Source organism: Notolepis coatsorum (genome assembly GCF_963971535.1).
Source record: "Notolepis coatsorum genome assembly, chromosome: 2".
NCBI classification, from domain to species: Eukaryota; Metazoa; Chordata; class Actinopteri; order Aulopiformes; family Paralepididae; genus Notolepis; species Notolepis coatsorum.
This window is the reverse complement of record NC_140166.1, coordinates 178,943,364-178,964,913: the sequence shown is the minus strand read 5'-3', so window position 1 is coordinate 178,964,913 and position 21,550 is coordinate 178,943,364. Positions and strand designations below refer to the sequence as shown.

General features: G+C 46.6%; 1 protein-coding gene across 16 annotated transcripts in view; it reads left to right on the top strand.

Annotated features, from left to right (window-relative positions):
- The window catches only part of fryl (furry homolog, like), a 182,873-nt gene that overhangs the window by 135,379 nt on the left and 25,944 nt on the right, over nucleotides 1–21,550 (top strand). For all 16 annotated transcript variants that reach the window (XM_084307769.1, XM_084307770.1, XM_084307765.1 and 13 more), the window contains 15 exons: nucleotides 845–1,027; nucleotides 1,242–1,437; nucleotides 2,237–2,358; nucleotides 3,730–3,917; nucleotides 5,395–5,489; nucleotides 5,582–6,192; nucleotides 7,011–7,279; nucleotides 7,844–7,984; nucleotides 8,742–8,942; nucleotides 9,483–9,644; nucleotides 10,279–10,353; nucleotides 11,467–11,640; nucleotides 12,541–12,744; nucleotides 14,720–14,905; nucleotides 19,091–19,437. In XM_084307769.1, coding sequence (XP_084163895.1) covers nucleotides 845–1,027; nucleotides 1,242–1,437; nucleotides 2,237–2,358; nucleotides 3,730–3,917; nucleotides 5,395–5,489; nucleotides 5,582–6,192; nucleotides 7,011–7,279; nucleotides 7,844–7,984; nucleotides 8,742–8,942; nucleotides 9,483–9,644; nucleotides 10,279–10,353; nucleotides 11,467–11,640; nucleotides 12,541–12,744; nucleotides 14,720–14,905; nucleotides 19,091–19,437 — 3,154 coding nt within the window. The remainder of the gene's footprint in view (nucleotides 1–844; nucleotides 1,028–1,241; nucleotides 1,438–2,236; nucleotides 2,359–3,729; nucleotides 3,918–5,394; nucleotides 5,490–5,581; nucleotides 6,193–7,010; nucleotides 7,280–7,843; nucleotides 7,985–8,741; nucleotides 8,943–9,482; nucleotides 9,645–10,278; nucleotides 10,354–11,466; nucleotides 11,641–12,540; nucleotides 12,745–14,719; nucleotides 14,906–19,090; nucleotides 19,438–21,550) is intronic.

Here is a 21,550-nt window from a genome sequence, read left to right as displayed (position 1 = left end):
CTCTCCCAGATGATCTGACTGTGGGGGGTAAGTGCGCAGCGACCAGGAAGGGACTGGGAATTGGCATACGACTAACATTGGGATGGGAGAAAATCGGAGGAAAATGGAGGGGGAAAAAGACAAAAAAAAAAAAAAATATATAATCTAATAATCTAAATCTAATCTAATATATAATCTAAAAAAACGAAATGCTAGAATGCTATATATTAGCATTCTATATAGCTATTAATATGTAATTAATATTAGCATGATGGGTAGTAGTATAAGAATAGTAGTAGGGTACATAATAGTTGAATGTTTTTATTATTGCATTTTTCTCTATCAGATTTTTTGAAGGGGTGTGTTTTTACTCGGACGACGGAAATTGGCCAGGTTTCAGCCGTCCTGACAGTGGGGAGTTCGTTCCACCATTGATATGGATATAGTATATACTGTGTGTGTATATATAAACAGGAATATATGCAGATGTAGATACATATATCTGCAGTATATACAGTATTATTGTTCATGGCGGAGTCTGTACCGTGGTAGAGTTCAGAGAGAGACGACGGCGGGGAAGAGGCTGTTCCTGAGCCTGCTTGTCACAGAGCTGAAGTTCCTATAGCGCCTCCCAGAGGGAAGGAAGGCAAACAGTCTGTGATTGGGGTGAGAGGTGTCGATACTTGACGACAACCTTCCTCGGACACAGTTTGTGTTGAATAGTCTCAATTGCAGGGAGTGACGTGCCGCTGACGCAGTGCTCTCCGGTCCAAGGCCGGTTACGAGGCCCACCGTGAGAGTGTTTCAATGACCGCTTCCACCTCCGTCACTCAATGTCTCCGTCCTGCCCCGTGTCTTCCTCCAGGCTTTGACCACCAGCATCCGGAGGTCTATGAGCACTGCAAACGCCTCCTGCTTCATCTACTGGTTGTCCAGGGAACCAACAGCAGCGTCCAATCCCTGGCCTCTGTGCTATTGCGCAACAGGGAGTACAATGAGCCCAGGGTACTGACCGTGAAGCCAGTTCCCCAGGAGTTCAACCTCACAGGTCAGTTCCGTCTTTGGGGCCCAGTGAGAGAAAGGGAGGAAGTCACGCCATTTGTTATTGCACTTCCAAAGAAAATCACTAGGTGGCAGCAAACGTCCATCTTCACATGTTCTTCACAATTGACCTTTTCACAAATTATTTTGAATGCATTCGCTGTGAGGTAGTTGTTTGCCATGCAATCTGATGTATGCGTGTGTGTGTGTTTTGTACACAGGAGTTCAGGACTTGCTGCCTGAATTCCAGCCATCGCCCATGACGGACTCTGGCTTGAGCAGCAGCTCCACCTCGTCCAGCCTGGGGGCCGGGGGTTCCACCCTGTCCCACCTCACCCCGACACTGCTCAACGAGGTGAACGTCACTGCCGAGCAGGACGACAAGGTCAAAGCCCTCATTGAGTTTGTCACTTCGAGGTGAGAAGATGATCACACATACTCCGAATGTTGACCTGAGAATCAAACTTCTCCATTTAAAGGCGCTGCAAGTGGTATTTATTTGTTAAAATAAGTGATCCACATGTTAAAGTAATGGCTCTACATTCCGACAGCCATCACTGATATAGAGGGTTTGGTCAGTAACATGGGTCCCTCTGCTCTGCAGTAAATGGAAAATACACTTTATCCAATCAAGAGAGCACTCCACACTGAAGAAAACGGTGACAAAAATAGTTTTAAGCAAATGTGTGTTTTAAAAAGGTATGTTTATCTGCCAGTGCAGTAAGCAATTTTTATAATTTATATATATATCTAGGGTTCTCTCTCCTGATTGGATTGGAAGTGGATACCAGGGGTGGGAAATGTCTGTTGACTGCAGAGCTGAGGGACTGGGAGACCCATGTGACCCCATTACACTCTATATTATTGATGGCTGTTGGAATCTAGAACTATTTTAACAGAAATATACCACTTTGGTGTTAATTTTTTTTTTTTGTCCGATGTAGTGTTCATGATGGACCAGGTCTGCCACATTAGTATTGTACCAATGCTCAATTATTCATCCAGTTAATGTTTCTGGTTTCATGCTGGCAGCCGTGTCTGAAAGGATTTGGGTATTTTTGTTTTTCACATCGCATGGGTTTGAGTTTGTGGTTGTGAGCTTTTTACTTCTCTTGATTCCATTTGACTTGGGAGTGAACCGATCATATCATGTGTGGCTTTAACACTGTGACCTACTGGTGTTCATGACTCTGCTGTTGGCGTCTGTCCCCGATAGGAAGCGCGGTCCTCTATGGAACCATGAGGACGTGTCTCCTAAGAACCCCAACATCAAGAGTGCTGAGCAGCTCAGTGTCTTCCTCAGACACGTGGTGACCGCCTTTAAACAATCCCCGGCAGGTCTGTATTGCCTCAGATAGGATGTTAATGGATGTTTTCATTTCATTCATTTCAATTTATGCCAGATTATAGCCAGAGGCTGTTTTCCATCTGTAGTCCCTTTGCAGGTTGATGTTAACAAAACAGAGACATTACAAATGTACACAATCACAAGAACAGACAACAGTACATGTACAAGTTACTAAACTACACAAACTTCATAATCACAAGCACAGACAACCGTACAAGTTACTAAACTACACAAACTTCATAATCACAAGAACAGACAAAAACACTATGTGCTGACAAACCGGGAAATAGGAAGCCTATACTTTTAAAGTGCTTTATGTACCAAGTCTTAACCCTCATGTTGTGTTAGGAATTGGCACCACTGACCGTTGTTAGCGGGGGTGACCCGGGGTCTAACTCAGTCCTGACCACTCAAAATATATTACTCAATATAGTTAATACTACATCCTAACTAACATTATATGCATTCATAACCATATAATCCCATTGTAATTTGATTTTATGGCCCCTGAGACACATAATTTTTTTTTAATGAAAATGAGGTTGTTTAATCATAATATACTAAATGTGAAACCCATAGATAATAATGTTTTCTGACTATAATAGAACAATATTAGAATATAACTTCTGAAAAAAAGGTTTAGTATATTTTTTTTTATTTATATTTAGTATTTTTATAGTATACCGGTAGTTTTACCTTGCCGGGTCAAGAATGACCCTAACACCACCAAGAGTATGAATGAAATGGGTGCTGCTACACACCCTAGAGCTGATGGTGTACACTTATAATGTTTTAACTGTTGCAATCCATACATTATGCTGAGTTGTCTTATTTATTTTAAACGAAATTCACAAGTTTAGGGTGACGCCTACACCAGCTGTTTTAGTAGTAGTAGTTTAAAATTTTATTTTTAACATGTTTTAAATGTTGGACCTGATGTTCAACTGGAATAATGATTAAAACTTTACAAACATTACAAACTAAGGCCCTCAGGCCGCCGATACAGAGCTTCGACACTGGAAAAAAGGGGCTTAGTTAGCTTCGTGCCTACCTCCATCAGACTGCTGAACACCTAGGTCTGGTGGAGGCCAGACTGCCCCCCCCATATACATATAGAACTGCTCCATATGGATTTGAATATATCATGCTTTTAAGTACTGTAGTTTTAATGTAGTTGGTGTTTTTTATAGTGGCGTTTTTTACTGTAGTTTTAATGTAGTTGGTGTTTTTATAGTGGTGAATGTCTATGTATTGTGACTGTATGTTTGTCTTTTAACCACTGCACGAATGAAGTTCCGAAAGGAAAATAAAGTAGTTTGAAGTTGAAGTAAAACGGTCTCTATGTTTCTGTGTCCCTGCAGGTTACCAGCTGGAGTCGCTGCTGAGTGAAGTGGCGCTGCAGACGGCTCTGTCTTGTTCCTCACGTCACTACGCCGGTCGCTCCTTCCAGATCTTCAGGGCACTGAAACAGCCCCTGACAGCCGCCACACTGTCTGACGTCCTGTCCCGCCTGGTGGAGACTGTAGGAGACCCTGGAGAGGAGGCTCAGGTCGGGATTAAAAAAAAACACATTTGGCATTCTTTTCATGTATTACACTGAATGCTGGTGGACTTCACAGTGTTTAGCCGTGAGGGGAACCTTCTGTTTGACCGTGGACCTCGCCGACCTGCGCTTAGTGTGGAACTACTGCTCTCCAGCAATGTCCTCTTGTAGGCAAACCGTGGGGAGAGACTCCGGGGACCGGGTGGATGATCGTTGGGTCTCACGTGGTTTCATCCTGACTCACCCTGGAATCTCCCCAAAAGATGCCTGTGCCGTTTGATTTCTGAGTTTTGCCTACAAACCTCTATCATGGTTGAAGGTAATCATCAGCCAGGCTCTGTGTCTAAAGGGCCTGGCATGTTGGGTCTCAGCCAGGCTCTGTGTCTAAAGGGCCTGGCATGTTGGGTCTCAGCCAGGCTCTGTGTCTAAAGGGCCTGGCATGTTGGGTCTCAGCCAGGCTCTGTGTCTAAAGGGCCTGGCATGTTGGGTCTCAGCCAGGCTCTGTGTCTAAAGGGCCTGGCATGTTGGGTCTCAGCCAGGCTCTGTGTCTAAAGGGCCTGGCATGTTGGGTCTCAGCCAGGCTCTGTGTCTAAAGGGCCTGGCATGTTGGTTCTCAGCCAGGCTCTGTGTCTAAAGGATCTGGCATGTTACTGTAGGTCTCAGCCAGGCTCTGTGTCTAAAGGATCTGTTACTGTAGGTCTCAGCCAGGCTCTGTGTCTAAAGGATCTGTTACTGTAGGTCTCAGCCAGGCTCTGTGTCTAAAGGATCTGTTACTGTAGGTCTCAGCCAGGCTCTGTGTCTAAAGGATCTGTTACTGTAGGTCTCAGCCAGGCTCTGTGTCTAAAGGATCTGTTACTGTAGGTCTCAGCCAGGCTCTGTGTCTAAAGGATCTGTTACTGTAGGTCTCAGCCAGGCTCTGTGTCTAAAGGATCTGTTACTGTAGGTCTCAGCCAGGCTCTGTGTCTAAAGGATCTGTTACTGTAGGTCTCAGCCAGGCTCTGTGTCTAAAGGATCTGTTACTGTAGGTCTCAGCCAGGCTCTGTCTAAAGGATCTGTTACTGTAGGTCTCAGCCAGGCTCTGTGTCTAAAGGATCTGTTACTGTAGGTCTCAGCCAGGCTCTGTGTCTAAAGGATCTGTTACTGTAGGTCTCAGCCAGGCTCTGTGTCTAAAGGATCTGTTACTGTAGGTCTCAGCCAGGCTCTGTGTCTAAAGGATCTGTTACTGTAGGTCTCAGCCAGGCTCTGTGTCTAAAGGATCTGTTACTGTAGGTCTCAGCCAGGCTCTGTGTCTAAAGGATCTGTTACTGTAGGTCTCAGCCAGGCTCTGTGTCTAAAGGATCTGTTACTGTAGGTCTCAGCCAGGCTCTGTCTAAAGGATCTGTTACTGTAGGTCTCAGCCAGGCTCTGTGTCTAAAGGATCTGTTACTGTAGGTCTCAGCCAGGCTCTGTCTGGTGGGTTGACCTCTGTTCTTCTCTCTCTCAGGGCTTTGTAATAGAGCTACTGCTGACACTGGAGTCCGGCATTGACACACTAGCAGACACAGTGAAGAACTATGACCTCCTCACTGCCTTAGCACAGTAAGTCTCTGGTGAAAACAACAGTATCTAACACATGCTTACTCCCTTTTTTTCTTTTTAATATACTCACTTGTGACTTTTTCCTCTTGCAGGGCCTCTACTGCCCATGATCACCTACTGGCGTCTAAATTTGCAGCCAACAGGAAAAGCACAGGCCAGCTGAACCTCAGCAGTGGCGGACTGTTTAATTACGCCCACGGCCACGCCCGCAGCAACTCGCTCCGCGCCAGCCTCATGGGCGAGCGGAAGGCCGACCGGCGACGGAGCAACACCCTGGACATTGCCGACCGACTCGGCGGGAGCCACGGCAACCTGGCACGCACGCGGAGCTTGTCGTCGTTACGGGAGGGCGGGGGAGGGGGGCCGGGAGGGGAGGCCACCCCGCCCGTGGACCCCTCCAACCTGATGGCCACGGTCTTCTGGATCGCCGCCTCGCTGCTGGAGTCGGACTACGAGTTCGAGTACCTGCTCGCCCTGCGGCTGCTCAACAAGCTGCTGGGTCAGCTGCCCCTGGACCGGGCCGACAGCCGAGAGCGCCTGGAGAAGGTCCAGGCCAAGCTGAAGTGGTACAGCTTCCCCGGCCTGTTGCAGCTCTTCCTCAAGGGCTTCACCTCGGCCTCCACGCAGGAGCTCACCATCCACCTGCTCAGCAAGCTCATCAGCGTGTCCAGACACACGCTGGTGGACCCATCACAGGTGGCAGGTAAGAGCGCGCTCACACTAGGGGTGTGGACATTTCTCGATTCTAAGATGCATTGCGATGCGGACTTGGGCGATTCTGCATCGATGCAGTGACGAAACATAATAGATTATTAAAATAAATTGAAAAATGTACTCTCTTGCTAGCTTTTATATTCTGTTACAATGTAGCGCTTTAGGATTTGCTCCACAACTATAAAGCGCCCTACAAATCAAATATATTATTATTATTAAAAAGCTAGTGCTCTGGTCATGCATCCACTCGACTCATAGAAAATAAAGCAGCAGGCTATTCTAAAAGTATTGATACTGATACTAATAAAAAGACTATTGAACCGTTTTTAACGGCTCGGTATCGAGATACCTTTCTAGTATCTATCATGCAACGCTAGTAAAGACATTTATTTTGACATTCTGATTTAAGAACTTTCTAAATAAAAGTTAATTTATCTGACTGCTTGTATTAATTGATGAAAAAGTAACCATGTGCAGTCATATAGATTATAAAATTGAGGATGTAATATATTATTGAGCTGCATCCAGATGAATCATCGAATCGTGGACAGCTGAATCTTGATCGAATCATGAGGCCAGTGAAGATTCACAGCTCTAGTTCACATACATGATGTCGCCTTTATCACTCTTTGTTTTTTTAATTCATCAGAGTTCATGATGACGTAACACAGGTGGCAGATAAAGGCACAGTGCCTATACTTAAATGGTGTTACCTTTAGGACTCTTTGCTTTCACACCTAGTTCTCGTGTAAACTTCTCGCACGTCATTAACAAAATATACTCTTTTCCCCTGTGACGTCTCCGCAGGTTTCCCTCTGAACATCTTGTGCCTCCTGCCGCACCTCATCCAGCACTTTGACAGCCCCACTCCCTTCTGCAAGGAGACGGCTGATAAGATAGCCAAGGTGTGTGCCGAAGAGAAGTCGGCCACACTGTCCAACCTGGCTCACATGATGAGCCTGTACAGCGCGCACAGCTACTCCCGCGACTGCACCAACTGGATCAACGTGGTCTGTCGCTACCTCCACGATGCCTTCGCAGAGATCACCTTCAACCTGGTCACCTACCTGGCCGAGGTAAACAGCACTAGTAGTAGCATTATCACCTTCAACCTGGTCACCTACCTGGCCGGGTTAAACGGCACTAGTAGTAGCATTATCACCTTCAACCTGGTCACCTACCTGGCCGAGGTAAACGGCACTAGTAGTAGCATTATCACCTTCAACCTGGTCACCTACCTCGCCGAAGTAAACGGCACTAGTAGTAGCATTATCACCTTCAACCTGGTCACCTACCTGGCCGAGGTAAACGGCACTAGTAGTAGCATTATCACCTTCAACCTGGTCACCTACCTCGCCGAAGTAAACGGCACTAGTAGTAGCATTATCACCTTCAACCTGGTCACCTACCTCGCCGAAGTAAACGGCACTAGTAGTAGCATTATCACCTTCAACCTGGTCACCCACCTCGCCGAGGTAAACGGCACTAGTATTAGGTCTGCATGGCAAAGATTAGACTTAGACCATATGCCATTGTTGCCGTTAATCAACAGAATATGTCTATATCTTAAAATCATAACATTTTGATCAAATGTATTTTGATGAGTCTGTTTCTAACTATTTTTTCTTCTGATATATCAGTTACTAGAGAAGGGCCTTCCCAGCATGCAGCAATCCCTGCTGCAGATCATTTACAGCTTGCTGAGTCACATCGACCTATCGGCAGCCCCCGTCAAGCAGTTCAACCTGGAGATCATGAAGATCATCGGCAAATATGTTCAGGTGAGCTCTCACCCCCGCACGCACGCACGCACGCAAGCAAGCAAGCAAGCATCCAGATCAACAGCAACTGTGAATGGCTGGCATAGACCATACTGGAATGAATAGACGGACAAATGCAGAGATACAATGCCTTCTAAAACAGGACATTCTTTGCGTGTATAACGTGCTGCTTTTCAATAGACTCCCTATGCGTGTGTGTGAGCATAATGACTCCCTATGCGTGTGTGTGAGCATAATGTGTATGTGAATAAAAGAATGCCTCTGTCTGTGAAGAGTGATGAACTTAAAGAATCGTGTATTAAACGGGGTCATGCTGTGGTTCTTTATGGGAGCTCTTTTTCCTGCCCTGACCTGAAGCTCTGCGTGCTCCTCGCTCACCCGCTGCCACTCTACCCCGCACCGCCTCAGGCTCATTCTTCACTCTCGTTCACTATCGCACACACCAGCTCAGTCTTTTGTACAAGTGCATTTGTGTGTGTGTGTCTGTGTGACTCCTTATGCTTGCATGTGTGTGTGTGATCTCGTGTGCGAGTCATTTTAAGGTTGTCTGTAAGTGACGTAGGCCTCTACAGCGTAGGATGCAGTACAGTGTTACAGTATGGAAACGGTCACTCTGGAGTCTAGTCCAGAGCCTGCTTTCTGTGGGAGCGCGTGATTCGGTTGTCTCGTCCACTCCCACACTCACATTATCCTGAAAGCGCCCACACAGCCTTATTATCTCACAAAAGACCCACTTATACACTTGTTTTCTTCACAGAGCCCATACTGGAAGGAGGCTCAGAACATTCTGAAGCTGGTGGTGTCTCGCTCGGCCAGCCTGGTGGTTCCCGACGAGGTGCAGCGCTCCTACAGCGCCGAGTCCTCTGGCTCTCCGGAGATCGCCTTCACGCGCATCTTCAACAACTCCTCCAAAGAGCTGCCCGGCAAGACGCTGGACTTCCACTTTGACATATCGGAGGTCAGCCCCTCTTAATCTCGACTCCTCCCTCTCTCTCCTGCTCTCACTCTCCCCCTCCTGATCACTTTCATCACTCTGTCTTTCCACCATTAAACATGTTGATCACACCTAGGGATGCACCGAGCTGACTTTTTCAGTCCCGATACCAATACCTGGGCTTTGGGTATCGGCCGATACCGAGTACCGATCCGATATACCTGTTGTTCAATTAATAAACTGTATGCCTCACTGTGTGAAGAGACTGGGATCATTCTTTTGTGCAAGGCAACATCAGGCTTGACTTAAAACATTACTTTCCTAACTTAGTGAAACAAAATGTAACAGATTAACACATCGATATAAATGTACTGAATTGTTATTTATTATAAAAAGAAATAAAAGAAATGTAATGCAATTGTTGCCGATACCCGATCTAGCTATTTTTGTCATATCGGGGCCGATATCCGATATCAATATCTGATCGGTGCATCCCTAATCACACCCCCACCAGATGTAGTGAAATATCTATTATTTGACTGTTCTTAAATTGTGACTCCGTAGACGCCCATCATAGGGCATAAGTATGGCGACCAGCGCACTGCAGTGGGGCGGAATGGGAAGCCGCAGGTTATCGCTGTGACCAGGAGCACCTCCTCCACCTCCTCTGGCTCCAACTCCAACGGACTGGTGCCCGTCAGCTGGAAGAGGCCTCAGCTCTCTCAGGTATTTACTGAGACGAGAGAAACCACTGAACCAAAAGACCTTTTTAATTCATGAAGAAATGCTAGTTCTGGCCTAGTGAGCTTTCAGCAGGTCTCAAAATTAATGCCTACGCTGCCACTATATTACTTGGATGCTATATTACTGATTCAAGTAAGGCTATATGCACATCCACCTGAGTGCTGGTACAGGATGAGAATCAACTGGGACAAACGAGGAGATCCACACAACAGCATGCTGCTCCAAGACATTTCTTGGTGCAGATACAATGGTGCAATAGACACAACGTTACAACGTTTCAATTGAAGTTGAGACATCTTGTCTGCACTATTGAATGTATTGGAGCAGCTTGCTGATCTAATTCTGTCCCCCCCCCATGCTACTAGATACTGCCACTATATTATAGAGAAAAAACACTGCGACTTATGTATACATTATTATAACAAAATTTTGTATCGCAGAGCTATGTGGATAGATACTCTTATCATAATGATCTGATGGGGGCATATCTTATCTCGTACCTTGTATTAATTATTATAACTGGGTTTGTATTGCAGAGTGGTGTGGATCGATGCTCTTATGTCAAAATGTGTTCTTTTTTCCCCCCCTCATGTTGTCTGATCGTTTGGTTTTGCAGAGAAGAACCAGAGAGAAACTGATGAACGTCTTGTCTCTGTGTGGTCCGGAGTCCGGCATTCCCAAAAACCCATCTGTAAGGCTCTTCTCCTATTCTAAAGCTTCTGAAAAGGTCTCTGTAAATTCACTGATTTAAAAACACATCTTAAAACATCTTAAAACACTGATCTCGCCACACACAAGCACACATGAACACACACACTACAAACATTTTCACTTTAAGAAACATAACTGTACATTAGTATAATTATTGTATATAGTACTTTACCTTAATTTTTTTTTTTATTATCTTTTCCCCCCTCCTTTTTCCGATTTTTCTCCCATCCCACTATTAGTTATGCCAATTCCCAACCCCCTTCCTGGTTGTTGCGCACCCCCCCCCTACTGTTGGTCCGAGAGGCCGGAGACTGTCGCATGCTTTCCTCCGACGCATGTGCAGCCAGCCGGCAGCCAGCCTGGCAGCGCAGATTCTCACTGGGCGAGAGTGTAACGTGCGGAAGGTCGCACTACCTCTCTCCAGATCCTACCCTCGCTGTGCAGGCGCCCCGACCGAACTGTAGGGGTCGCTGTCCACAACGCCCAGGACCCACCCACGGCTTCCCTCCCCCTAACTCAGCCAAACGAGTTAGTATAGCGATCAGCCCAAGCCAAGGCAATGCTGACTCTCCGGGAGTCGAGACCGCAGCCTCTTGCATTGGTGACGCGCACAATCTCCGCTACGCCACCTGACCGCCCTTACCTTAATTCTTAAGCTTAGCATTGTATTGTATTTTATTCTTACTTTTTAGCATGTCTATTTTATTATCCATTTAATTTTATTCTATCTTATTATTTGTATTTTTTGCACAATCGAGGCGGGCATGGCCACCTTCATTTCACTACATGTCTTTTGTATGTACGTGACAAATACATCTTGAATCTTGAATCTTAAAACACAGCTGTTATGACCTAGAATGATGAGACCCGGATGAGTCTGAAAATGGCTTTCCGCTTTACCCACTGGGAGGCAAATGACGTACTCCCTGCGCTGAACTCCCTCTCTGAGAACTCACGTCCTGTCCTCGTCATGTCATTCTAGGTCATCGCGTACCGTATTTGATCTCCTTTTATTTCAACTTGATAATACGAGTTACGCGTCTTTCACTATTTTGGTAACGAAGCCTCTCTCTCTCCTCCATCACATGTGCAGGTGGTGTTCTCCTCCAGCGAGGACCTGGATGCCGGGGACCAGCAGACCAGCCTGATCCCTACCGCGGAGGAGGTGGTGAGGGATGAGGAGGGCCAGGGGGACGACGGCAGCGAGCAGCAGTTTGGCGTCTTCAAGGACTTCGACTTCCTGGACGTGGAGCTGGAGGACGCTGAGGTGAGTGTTGTTGTGGATCTCTGTTGAATAGTCCTTTCACCCTGATGTCACACACACACATATACACAACCATTTGTTTCTTCACTTCATTTATATTCCATCCAGCAGGGGTTCTCAAGCTTTTTTTATACCACAACGATCTTTCTTTGGCGACCCCACACTTAATGTATAGCGTAATTAAGTAATATCAAAATAAAAGCACACGTTGTTAAACTTGATCATGCATATTTATTTGAATATTTTATTACAGCACTATGTTATCAATACACATTTTTATAAAACGAGGCATATTTAGCCAAAATATGTTGCCAGAACTCTACAGTCTTGTATTCGGACAGATCGTTTCCTTCTCAGTGTCTGTATACGACGTGTGTGGTAGTAAACAGTGTCTCGGTCTTTGGTAACGTGTCCTCTAGTCTTTCTAACACACGTGTCCTTCCCCCTTCTCTTGCCACAAGGAGTTGCAGGTAAGTCTGTGGGCCAGTCGACCAGCCTGGTGCCCCGCTGTCTGTCAGGCGATGCTTCCACCCTGTTTACAATCATTCATGTTGTGCTCCAGTGAAGTGCTGTATTGACTTTTTGATCCCTAGATGTTGTCTTTGTGCTGCTGCGGTTGTCTTAAGCCCTCCCCTTTTTATTTTATTTATGTATTAATTTATTTATGTATTTACCGGTACTTCATCCCAAAAAGCTCATGGTGAAAAGAATCTGCTTATCCGCTGATTCACTATTAAAAATGGTTATGTTGGTTAATTCTGGCATGTTTAATGTTCGTGTTTTGTGCTGCGTTTCCTTGTTACGTTCTTGATTTGTGGCACTGGAAAAATCCTTAAATACCTGATCTGTTAAAAACCGCTACGTGCGTGACTGACTTTGCCGTTTCCCCGTTGCGTCCTGCAGGGGGAGAGCATGGACAACTTCAATTGGGGCGTGCGGCGGCGCTCCCTGGACAGCATGGACAAAGGGGACACTCCGTCTCTGCAGGAGTGCCAGTACACAGGCAGCACGCCCAGCCTCAACCTCACCAACCAGGAGGACACGGACGAGTCGTCGGAGGAGGAGGTACTGAGCGCTAGCCAGATTCTCACCCGCTCTTCTGGCCTCGTAAGTCTCACCCCCGACCGGGGTGCTCCGTCCCCCACCCTCTCCCCGCTACCACGCTCCTCACACAGCCCGCTGGCATGGTGTGTGTGTGTGTGCACGCTCTGGGCTGAACTGCTGCCAGGCAGAGCCCGGTATGGGCAGCGGCTAGACGCTTGCTTCTTCGCTGGTGGTAGACGACACCCCTTCACCCTATAGTCTTGGTCCCACTGTCTCCTCACTGCCAAAGTAGTGCTGTTGTCTTACTCGCTTCTCCCCAGATGGTAAGATGGAAAGTCCAGCAGAAAGTCCAGTAAGAGTTGAGTTTCAAATTCTTTTTCAGTACAGTTGAATCAGTTTTACGTCATCTCCTGATTCATTTATTTTCTAAATGACTGCAACATTTGACTTAATCTGATCTCGCAATTAGATGAGCTTTACAATTGGATAAAACGTCATACAATGTCATGTCTAATTGACACATTAACTAGGAATAGTCTCCAGAATAACAGCAGCATGTTCCTTTTTGTGAGCATGACCCTTGACCCAGCATTGTTTTGGTTTTTTAATCCCAATATATTCTGGCTGCTTCTCACTCACTTCTCTTTGCTTTGCTGTATATAATGCTGTTGACACTCTTCTTTCCTCATCTGGTTTCCTCCTCTGCTCTTGGTAGTCGGCTGTGAGAATGAGCTTGTGACTCTAGCCGTTTGCCTCAATTGAACGAATTGCAGTCTTAATGTCCAGTATTACACTGTACCAATACGACAGTGAGCATGCAGCATTTTACTGAATTTACATTTGAATTTGAATATACTATGCATCGGGAAAGAAATATTGTTAAAAGAAAAAAAGCAAGGGGCGGTCAGGTGGCGTAACGGAGATTGCGTTCGTCACCAACCCCGGAGCGGCTGGATTCGCCTGTTCGAATCCAGCTCACAGCTCCGGGGTTGTCACCAGCTTGGCTGGCCGTTCACACTAATACAATTGGCAGTATTATAGGGTGGGAGAAGCTGGCGGGGTGGGTCCGGGTCGTTGTAAACAGCGACTCCTACAGTTCGGTCGGGCCGCCTGCTAAGCGCGGATAGGATCTAAGTGGGATAGTGTGATCCTTCCACACGCTACGCCCTCTCAGTGAGAATCCGCGCTGCCAGGTGAAAAGAAGCGGTTGATTGGCTGGACGTGTGTCGGAGGAAGCACGTGGTAGCCTCCACTCTCCCAGACCGACTGTGGGGGGTAAGTGCGCAGCGACCAGGAAGGGGATTGGGAATTGGCATAACGACTAACATTGGGAGGGGAGAAAATTCGGGGAAAAAGATAAAAAATTAAAATAAAAGCATGATTTAACTTTTTGCCTGCGACAACTAACAGACTAAACATGCCATGTTTTCAAGTGACCCTTGATACTGAAGCATTAGTAAAGTTTCTACATAACAGATAGTGGATGGCACTTAGAATAGCTATTTCATGTTGAAAATCTGTTAAAATCTTCCAACAATTGAATTTTGGAAAATCTAATATTTCCCAAATATTGACTATGTACTTGTTCTGTCTCCCTCACGGACACCCACTAGTCAGACCCACTAACATGATCATATCTCTGTTGTGAATCTTACTGTACTGTAATTAACACCGGGTGATTGTGTCCTCATGAAAAGACTGTACAATAACACTGAAATTAAATGGTTGTGTAGGCTGCTTTATGGCTTGGTTTAGGACCTTACATGCCATTAGGCACTGCTCTGATGAACAGATAATCAATTAGGGACACTAAACCCTGAGTTTGTCTGAGTTTTGAATACATTGAAACAAATTATTCCTAAATTCTTTAGAGTTTGTTTGTTTAGTTTTGAAAAAAAGCAACCTCCCTGTCTCTTACTGTATTCAGAACTGGATGGCCAGATAACCTCACATGACGTGTACCCCGTGAGGACTGTACCCCGTGAGGAGACTCTGACCCTTCTATCCTTGTTTCTCCTCTTTCCTTCCTTCTCTCCAGCTGAACAGCGACTCGGCCACGGACGACGCCACGTCCAATCACGTGGACTCCCTGCAGCAGTCCCAGGAGTCGTCCAGCAGCAGCGCCCTGACAGAGGAGGCCACCGTCCTGCCCTCCCTGCCGCGTCTGGACAGCCCTCTCCTGGAGCTGGCCCACTCAGACAGCGCCAGCAGCCAGCTGCCTGAGGTGCGATCAATCGGGAACAACAATAAACTGTGGTGCTCGGGGGCCTTCTAGCCCCTCTCTCTCTCTCTCTCTCTCTCTCTCTCTCTCTCTCTCTCTGTCTGTCTCTGTCTCTGTCTCTGTCTCTGTCTCTGTCTCTCTCCCTTTTCTTCTCTAATCTCTTCATCTGCCTCCTTTGTGTTGCTTTCTTTGTTCCTCTGTGGTTTAGACAGGAGGGTCATCTGCCCCCTCTCTCTCTGTTGGACAGAGGCAGGCTGCCGGTGTTTGTCTCTGGCGCTGGTCCAGTACCCTCTGGACGGAGCTCTGTGGGCTGGTCTCTTCCGCTTTCTGTCTCCCTCCGCCTCTTCTCTGCTTTGGTAGCTTTGCTTCTGGCTGTGGGGGGGGGGGGGGGGGGGGCGCTGGGGGCTGGGGGGCTCCTAAACTGTCTTTACTAGTCGCTCGCTCGGTTGCCGGGGCTTTGCTTGGATGATTTGTGGGGGGAGAGATCATTGTTGAAAAATAAAACCGCTCACCTCAGGTCAGCTGTTACTGCTGTAACTGGGGAACGTCAACGTTCCAAACACATTAGGTACTTGAGCGTTTGGACACCAGCTCCTTGTCGTCGGCAGACTAATGTGTGAGTATAAGTCCGGTAGAATTGGTATGTTAAAGTAGAAGGCACAAATATGTAAAAAAAAAAAATGGAATGCACTTAAAGGAACACACCAACATTATGGGAAATGCGCTTAGTCTTTTCCAGAGTCCAACAAGAAGATGAATACTAATTTAGGGCTGCACGATTAATCGATTTTAAATCGAAATCGCGATTTGGAATGATGCAAATGATGCAAAAAAATCTCTTTTTTTAATAAAAAAAATGTATAATAATAATTTAACCAGGAAGTCCCATTGAGATACAAGATCGGTTTGGGAGAGGGAGGTACGGGGTTTTAGATTGTGTGTTGTGACGTTTAGACTTCAGAGAGGGAGAGTAAAGTACAGAAAAAAAGGTACCGTTGGGTACCGGTATCGATTCCCAGGTAAAAAGAAACATTTTCAGACTTGGTGTCCCGAAAAGACCCATGCGTAGGCCAGATGCAAGATGCATTTTACAATAAACATCTGTGGGGCTGCTTAAAAAAATATATAATTATAATCGCAAATTTAATCTGGGAAAAGGAGTTTTTGGCTAACAGCTAGGCTAGCTGATCCGTATTTGCTTTCATTCATTTGTGCTAAGCTAGGCTAGCTTGCAGCCACATAGCTTTCTACTGAACGTACAGAGAGGACATTTGTATTTATCTTCTTCTCTGACTCTGGAGAAGACGGTATGCGCATTTCCCATAATGAGATTGAGAAAAAAGATGAACACATTGTCATCGACCTATGGAGTTGTTTCTATTTTATTAACATGCTGCAAGTCTTGTCTTTGAACTAACAGCTTTGGTCACTAACTCGACTAATGGGGTGCTACTTATACTAACCGCACATCACAAGTACATTGGGTCTCCTTGCACCTCGTTTACTCCAGACAGGCATTTTAACGAGGTGTAATCCTCAAGCCCATTCATTTTCTTCACCCGCCACGATGCTCGTATATCTCTCGCCGTCTCCCGTGTACAAACGCAGCGGAGGACTCTTGTGAATGAAACCTCGGAGAGGGTGTCCCTGTCCACCGGGGGCCCATTCAGTCGGCGTCCCCTGTGATCCTCTGTATGAACGCGCGGCAATGAATGGAGCGCTCCTCAGTATGAGCTCATCGCCTCGGCCCGCGGTTCTCAATATCACCCCAAGGACATCTGGTCCATCACGACGGCCGCTCCGGCAGCTCTTAGCGTAATGAGGCTCCGGATAAAACCATCAATACACTTCTTACTCATCCCCTCTGCGATCGCTCCTAAAAGCTTCCTGTAATATAGCCACTGTCGCTCGCTGACGCACCGGCGTGGCCGCATGCCACACACTTGGCTTTCCTAATGCATTTGACTCTTAAATAAAGGTAGAATGGAGGGGGGGGGGGGACTAAAGAAAACAAGGACTTTCAATTAGAGCCTCTCTCTGCGTCGTTCCCCCGACGTACTCGCTTCTACGGACGTGTGAAGCCGGGTCACTTTGCGTGATGGGATTTATCTGTCTGTCTGGAAACCCCTCGTTCTGCGTCGTATACCTTGACGTGGCTTGGCACGGACATCTGATGGAATCCTATCGATACCCTAGTGCCGTCTTAAAGAGCACTTCACCGAAAAACAATGGTGAATCCTGCACATAATCTCGCACATATCCCAAGGCTTTAAACTGTTTTGCACACATTCATTTAGTCTCGACAGTTATTGAGAGTTAATGCATTTTTAATATGGCCTGCAGTGATGTCATCAGAGGACACTGAATCCTTGTGTGGTGTTATTTACAGCTCAATGAAGTGATGTAGATGCAAAAATAGCAATCCCTTCCCTATTGAGAGAGCAGTTTAAATTGCTGTGGTTTTCGGTGAAGTGCCCCTTTAAGGCCTCTAGTTAAAAGTGTTATCTTTCTGTGCACTACGGTGACGTTCTCTCCACTACGGTGACGTTCTCTCCACTACGGTGACGTTCTCTCCACTACGGTGACGATCTCTCCACTACGGTGACGTTCTCTCCACTACGGTGACGTTCTCTCCACTACGGTGACGTTCTCTCCACTACGGTGACGTTCTCTCCACTACGGTGACGTTCTCTCCACTACGGTGACGTTCTCTCCACTACGGTGACGTTCTCTCCACTACGGTGACGATCTCTCCACTACGGTGACGTTCTCTCCACTGCGGTGACGTTCTCTCCACTACGGTGACGATCTCTCCACTGCGGTGACGTTCTCTCCACTACGGTGACGTTCTCTCCACTACGGTGACGATCTCTCCACTACGGTGACGATCTCTCCACTACGGTGACGTTCTCTCCACTGCGGTGACGTTCTCTCCACTACGGTGACGATCTCTCCACTACGGTGACGTTCTCTCCACTACGGTGACGTTCTCTCCACTACGGTGACGTTCTCTCCACTGCGGTGACGATCTCTCCACTACGGTGACGTTCTCTCCACTGCGGTGACGTTTAGGCTCCTACACTGAACATTTTAAAGGAACACTTCGCTTTATTGTAAGGAAGCCTATCTGATGTTTCGCAAAAAGTTTTTAGTTTTTGCGATATTGGTGGTAGAAATCTTTTGCATTTTTAGCAATGCGAGGACGTCGGTGGGATCTGTTGAAATTCACAGTATTTGAGTGACATATCTCACCTTTTAAAAGGTATACACTATATTTTCATAACTGAATAAACCCCGCCCTCTTCTCTTTATCATTTAATCACAACCGTTGCTTCCCTCTGGACAACTTTGTCTGAAGGAAACAACAGCTGTACTTGTAGGATCAAGAATAGAGGGCAGGTTTGAGATGGGTCAATTACTGTTTCACTGCTGTTGATATGAGATAGAATAATTCTAAGAATTACATCAATGGTAAATATGTTTTGTACACTAATTGCAGGCGTTTTCAAATGTCAACAAATGTCATGGAAATGCACTGTGACTGTATTATAGCCTTTAACTCCTAGTTGTTTTATTACCTGTGTTACAAAGCCATGTGTCATTTCCCATATTTAACCCTATGTGGTGATGAATTGTGATCCATAAATTGGTAGTTTACAAAGCCAGTCATTTCCCATATTTGCCTATGGTTATGAGGTGCAATCTATAAATCAACTTATGGATTGAGCGACATCAAGAGTACACGCATCTAATTTATCTGCTGTCCTGTTTGCTCTCACTGACTGCCATCTTACCATGGGGTGCGTGTTTTATTGGCCTTCAGGGCACATTCTCAGAGCCAACTCGGAGTGATAGATTGATATTGGGCTCCCATTTATTGATTTCTTCGTTCTCATGAGAGACACTAGCATATTAAGTGAATTTCTTAATATCTCTCAGGAAGTGAAAGTCACTTGGATAATGCTGACTTAAACATTCCGGGTATAATTCAGAATGTTTTATTCTTTAAAGGCTCCAATAAAAGGTTAATGGGTGAAACCCTGTGCCCCGCGTCGTGCTGTAGGAGGAGACCGTTGTCATGGCAACTCACCGGTCCCGCTGGCCGTATAAGTGATTTAGCTGTAATATGTGGGGGATGTCCTGCTGAGCCTGCTCCTGAGCGCCCCCTCCTGGCTTGTGTGTTCACAGGATGCCGTGAGCGTGACAGCGGCGGACGAGCTGAGTAGCAGCGTGAGCGAGGACACGGGGTTTTGCAGCGCCCCCCCACTGCCCTCTGACCCGCCGGACCTGTGTGACCTGCCGGACACCCGGGACCCCCAGGACGACCTGGACCCGGCCCCCCCTCCCCCTCCGGCCACAGACACCCCGCCGGGGTCCCTTTTTGAGGAGGACTCCCCGACCGCCCTGCCGCCGCCCCTGCCCCCGGTCCCGGACAGCCCCTGCGGGTCTGTGTGTGACGAGGACGTGACGCTGGCCCTGAAGGAGCTGGACGAGCGATGTGAGGAGGAGGAGGCCGACTTCTCCGGCATGTCCAGGTGAGGAGAGCAGAGCCTTCAGAGCTTTCAAACAGGGCCATGTCCAGGTGAGGAGAGCAGAGCCTTCAGAGCTTTCAAACAGGGCCATGTCCAGGTGAGGAGAGCAGAGAGTAGGCCTGTTGCAATAAGCAATAAATCAATTTATCGCGCAATAATGAAAATGAATGCAATGATTTTGACGGGCGCAATTAATTGCTATTTGCGTGTTTGTTTTAATGAGGCGGGAACCAGTACCTCTCCGTGTGGGGAGGCGGGCCGCTGACGTTACTACAGAGTACAGCACGGGAGCTCCTGTGAGCACCATGCGTATGTTGGGCAGTAGCAACGCTACATAGCTTAACTACATTTCTCAGTAGCGTGATGGTAGCGTCGCTCCTTTTGAACCAAGTAGCGTTCTTTGTAGTGTAGCTATTTTTAGACCCAAGTAGTGATGTAGCGTGAACAAACGCTATACGCTACTGCCCGGAGAAACTGGACTGCTAAATAAAGATTAAAGATCTAGCGTTGATGCTATGACGCTTCCTCCTCATCGTTGATTGCCTGTAGTAGCTGCATCTAACGTTAGTAGCTAACGTTAAAACTAACCTAAAGTTAGTTGTTCACCAACAATCTCAACATTTGTTTTATCATTAGCTCAAAAACACAGAACCGGACGACACAAGTTGTCCGCTCATAGGTTCTGCTAGGATAATAACAACAATACTTCCGGTCGGTGGGTTTCAAAATAAAAGAGCAAAGTCTAAAACACCGGAAAAGACGTTTATTTTGTACAGCGTTTTCCTCCACGAGTACTCAAGTACATCATGTGATCAATCGATCTGTTTTTTTTTGCCCATCCCTAGTTTATCCTGTGCTGAAAAGTCTCCATTCCAATAGAGATAGTATATATTTGTGTTTATTTGATTATTGTTGAGCTATATTTTAATCGAGAGTAACTGGTAGTGTAGCTTACTACATTTTCCAAGTAGCTTGCCCATCACATAATCCGCGAGCCACAGTAAACAAACGCGAGCCACAATTAGGGTGACCAGGTGTCCCGCTTTTGGTTGTATACTGCACAGCCATTTTACCTAATGTCCCACGTCCCTCTTTTCGAAGCAAAAAATAAAAACATGGGACTAAAAGCCCCTTCCTACAGTAAACGTAGCAACCTGCCTCTTGTCCACACACATTGCTCTGCTCGTTTTATCATTGCTCTCACGGAGATAAAACTGGGAACGAGGTTACTCTGCTTCTGACGCTACCTCATATCTGATTGGTTAGGTAGTAATTTAGGATATTTAAAATGTCTTCCAATGTTAAATAAAGGTTTATTGCACTTTGAAACGGTTTCCTTGCATTATTATGCTATAATCGTTATATTAGTAAAAAAAAAAGAAAAGTTGATTGAAAACTTTTGGGAAATGCATTTCTCAAAAAAATTATTTCTCTCAAAACCGCAATAATATCACTTATCGCAATAATTTCTGGGACAATTAATCGCCCAGCAAAATGTGTTATCGTGACAGGCCTAGCAGAGAGCCTTCAGAGCTTTCAAACAGGGCCATGTCCAGGTGAGGAGAGCAGAGCCTTCAGAGCTTTCAAACAGGGCCATGTCCAGGTGAGGAGAGCAGAGAGCCTTCAGAGCTTTCAAACAGGGCCATGTCCAGGTGAGGAGAGCAGAGAGCCTTCAGAGCTTTCAAACAGGGCCATGTCCAGGTGAGGAGAGCAGAGAGCCTTCAGAGCTTTCAAACGGGGCCATGTCCAGGTGAGGAGAGCAGAGAGCCTTCAGAGCTTTCAAACGGGGCCATGTCCAGGTGAGGAGAGCAGAGAGCCTTCAGAGCTTTCAAACAGGGCCATGTCCAGGTGGCCTATTGCTTAATAACAGCGGAGCAGTGCTGCTTTTGCTTCCGCGTTTTCCCTGATTGGCTGCGACACGCCCCGCGGCAGGCGCGGCAACCGCAGAGCGGAGCGGCAGAGCGGAGCGGCAGAGCAGAGCGGCAGAGCTTGCGGAATTATGTAACCGCCATAATCCGCCATGATTTTCATTCGGCGCTTCAGCTCACCTGGCAGAGCAGCGGTCCTGTGGTCCGTTGTTGACGAGTTCGAATCCCATCAAATTTTTTTTTTGAAT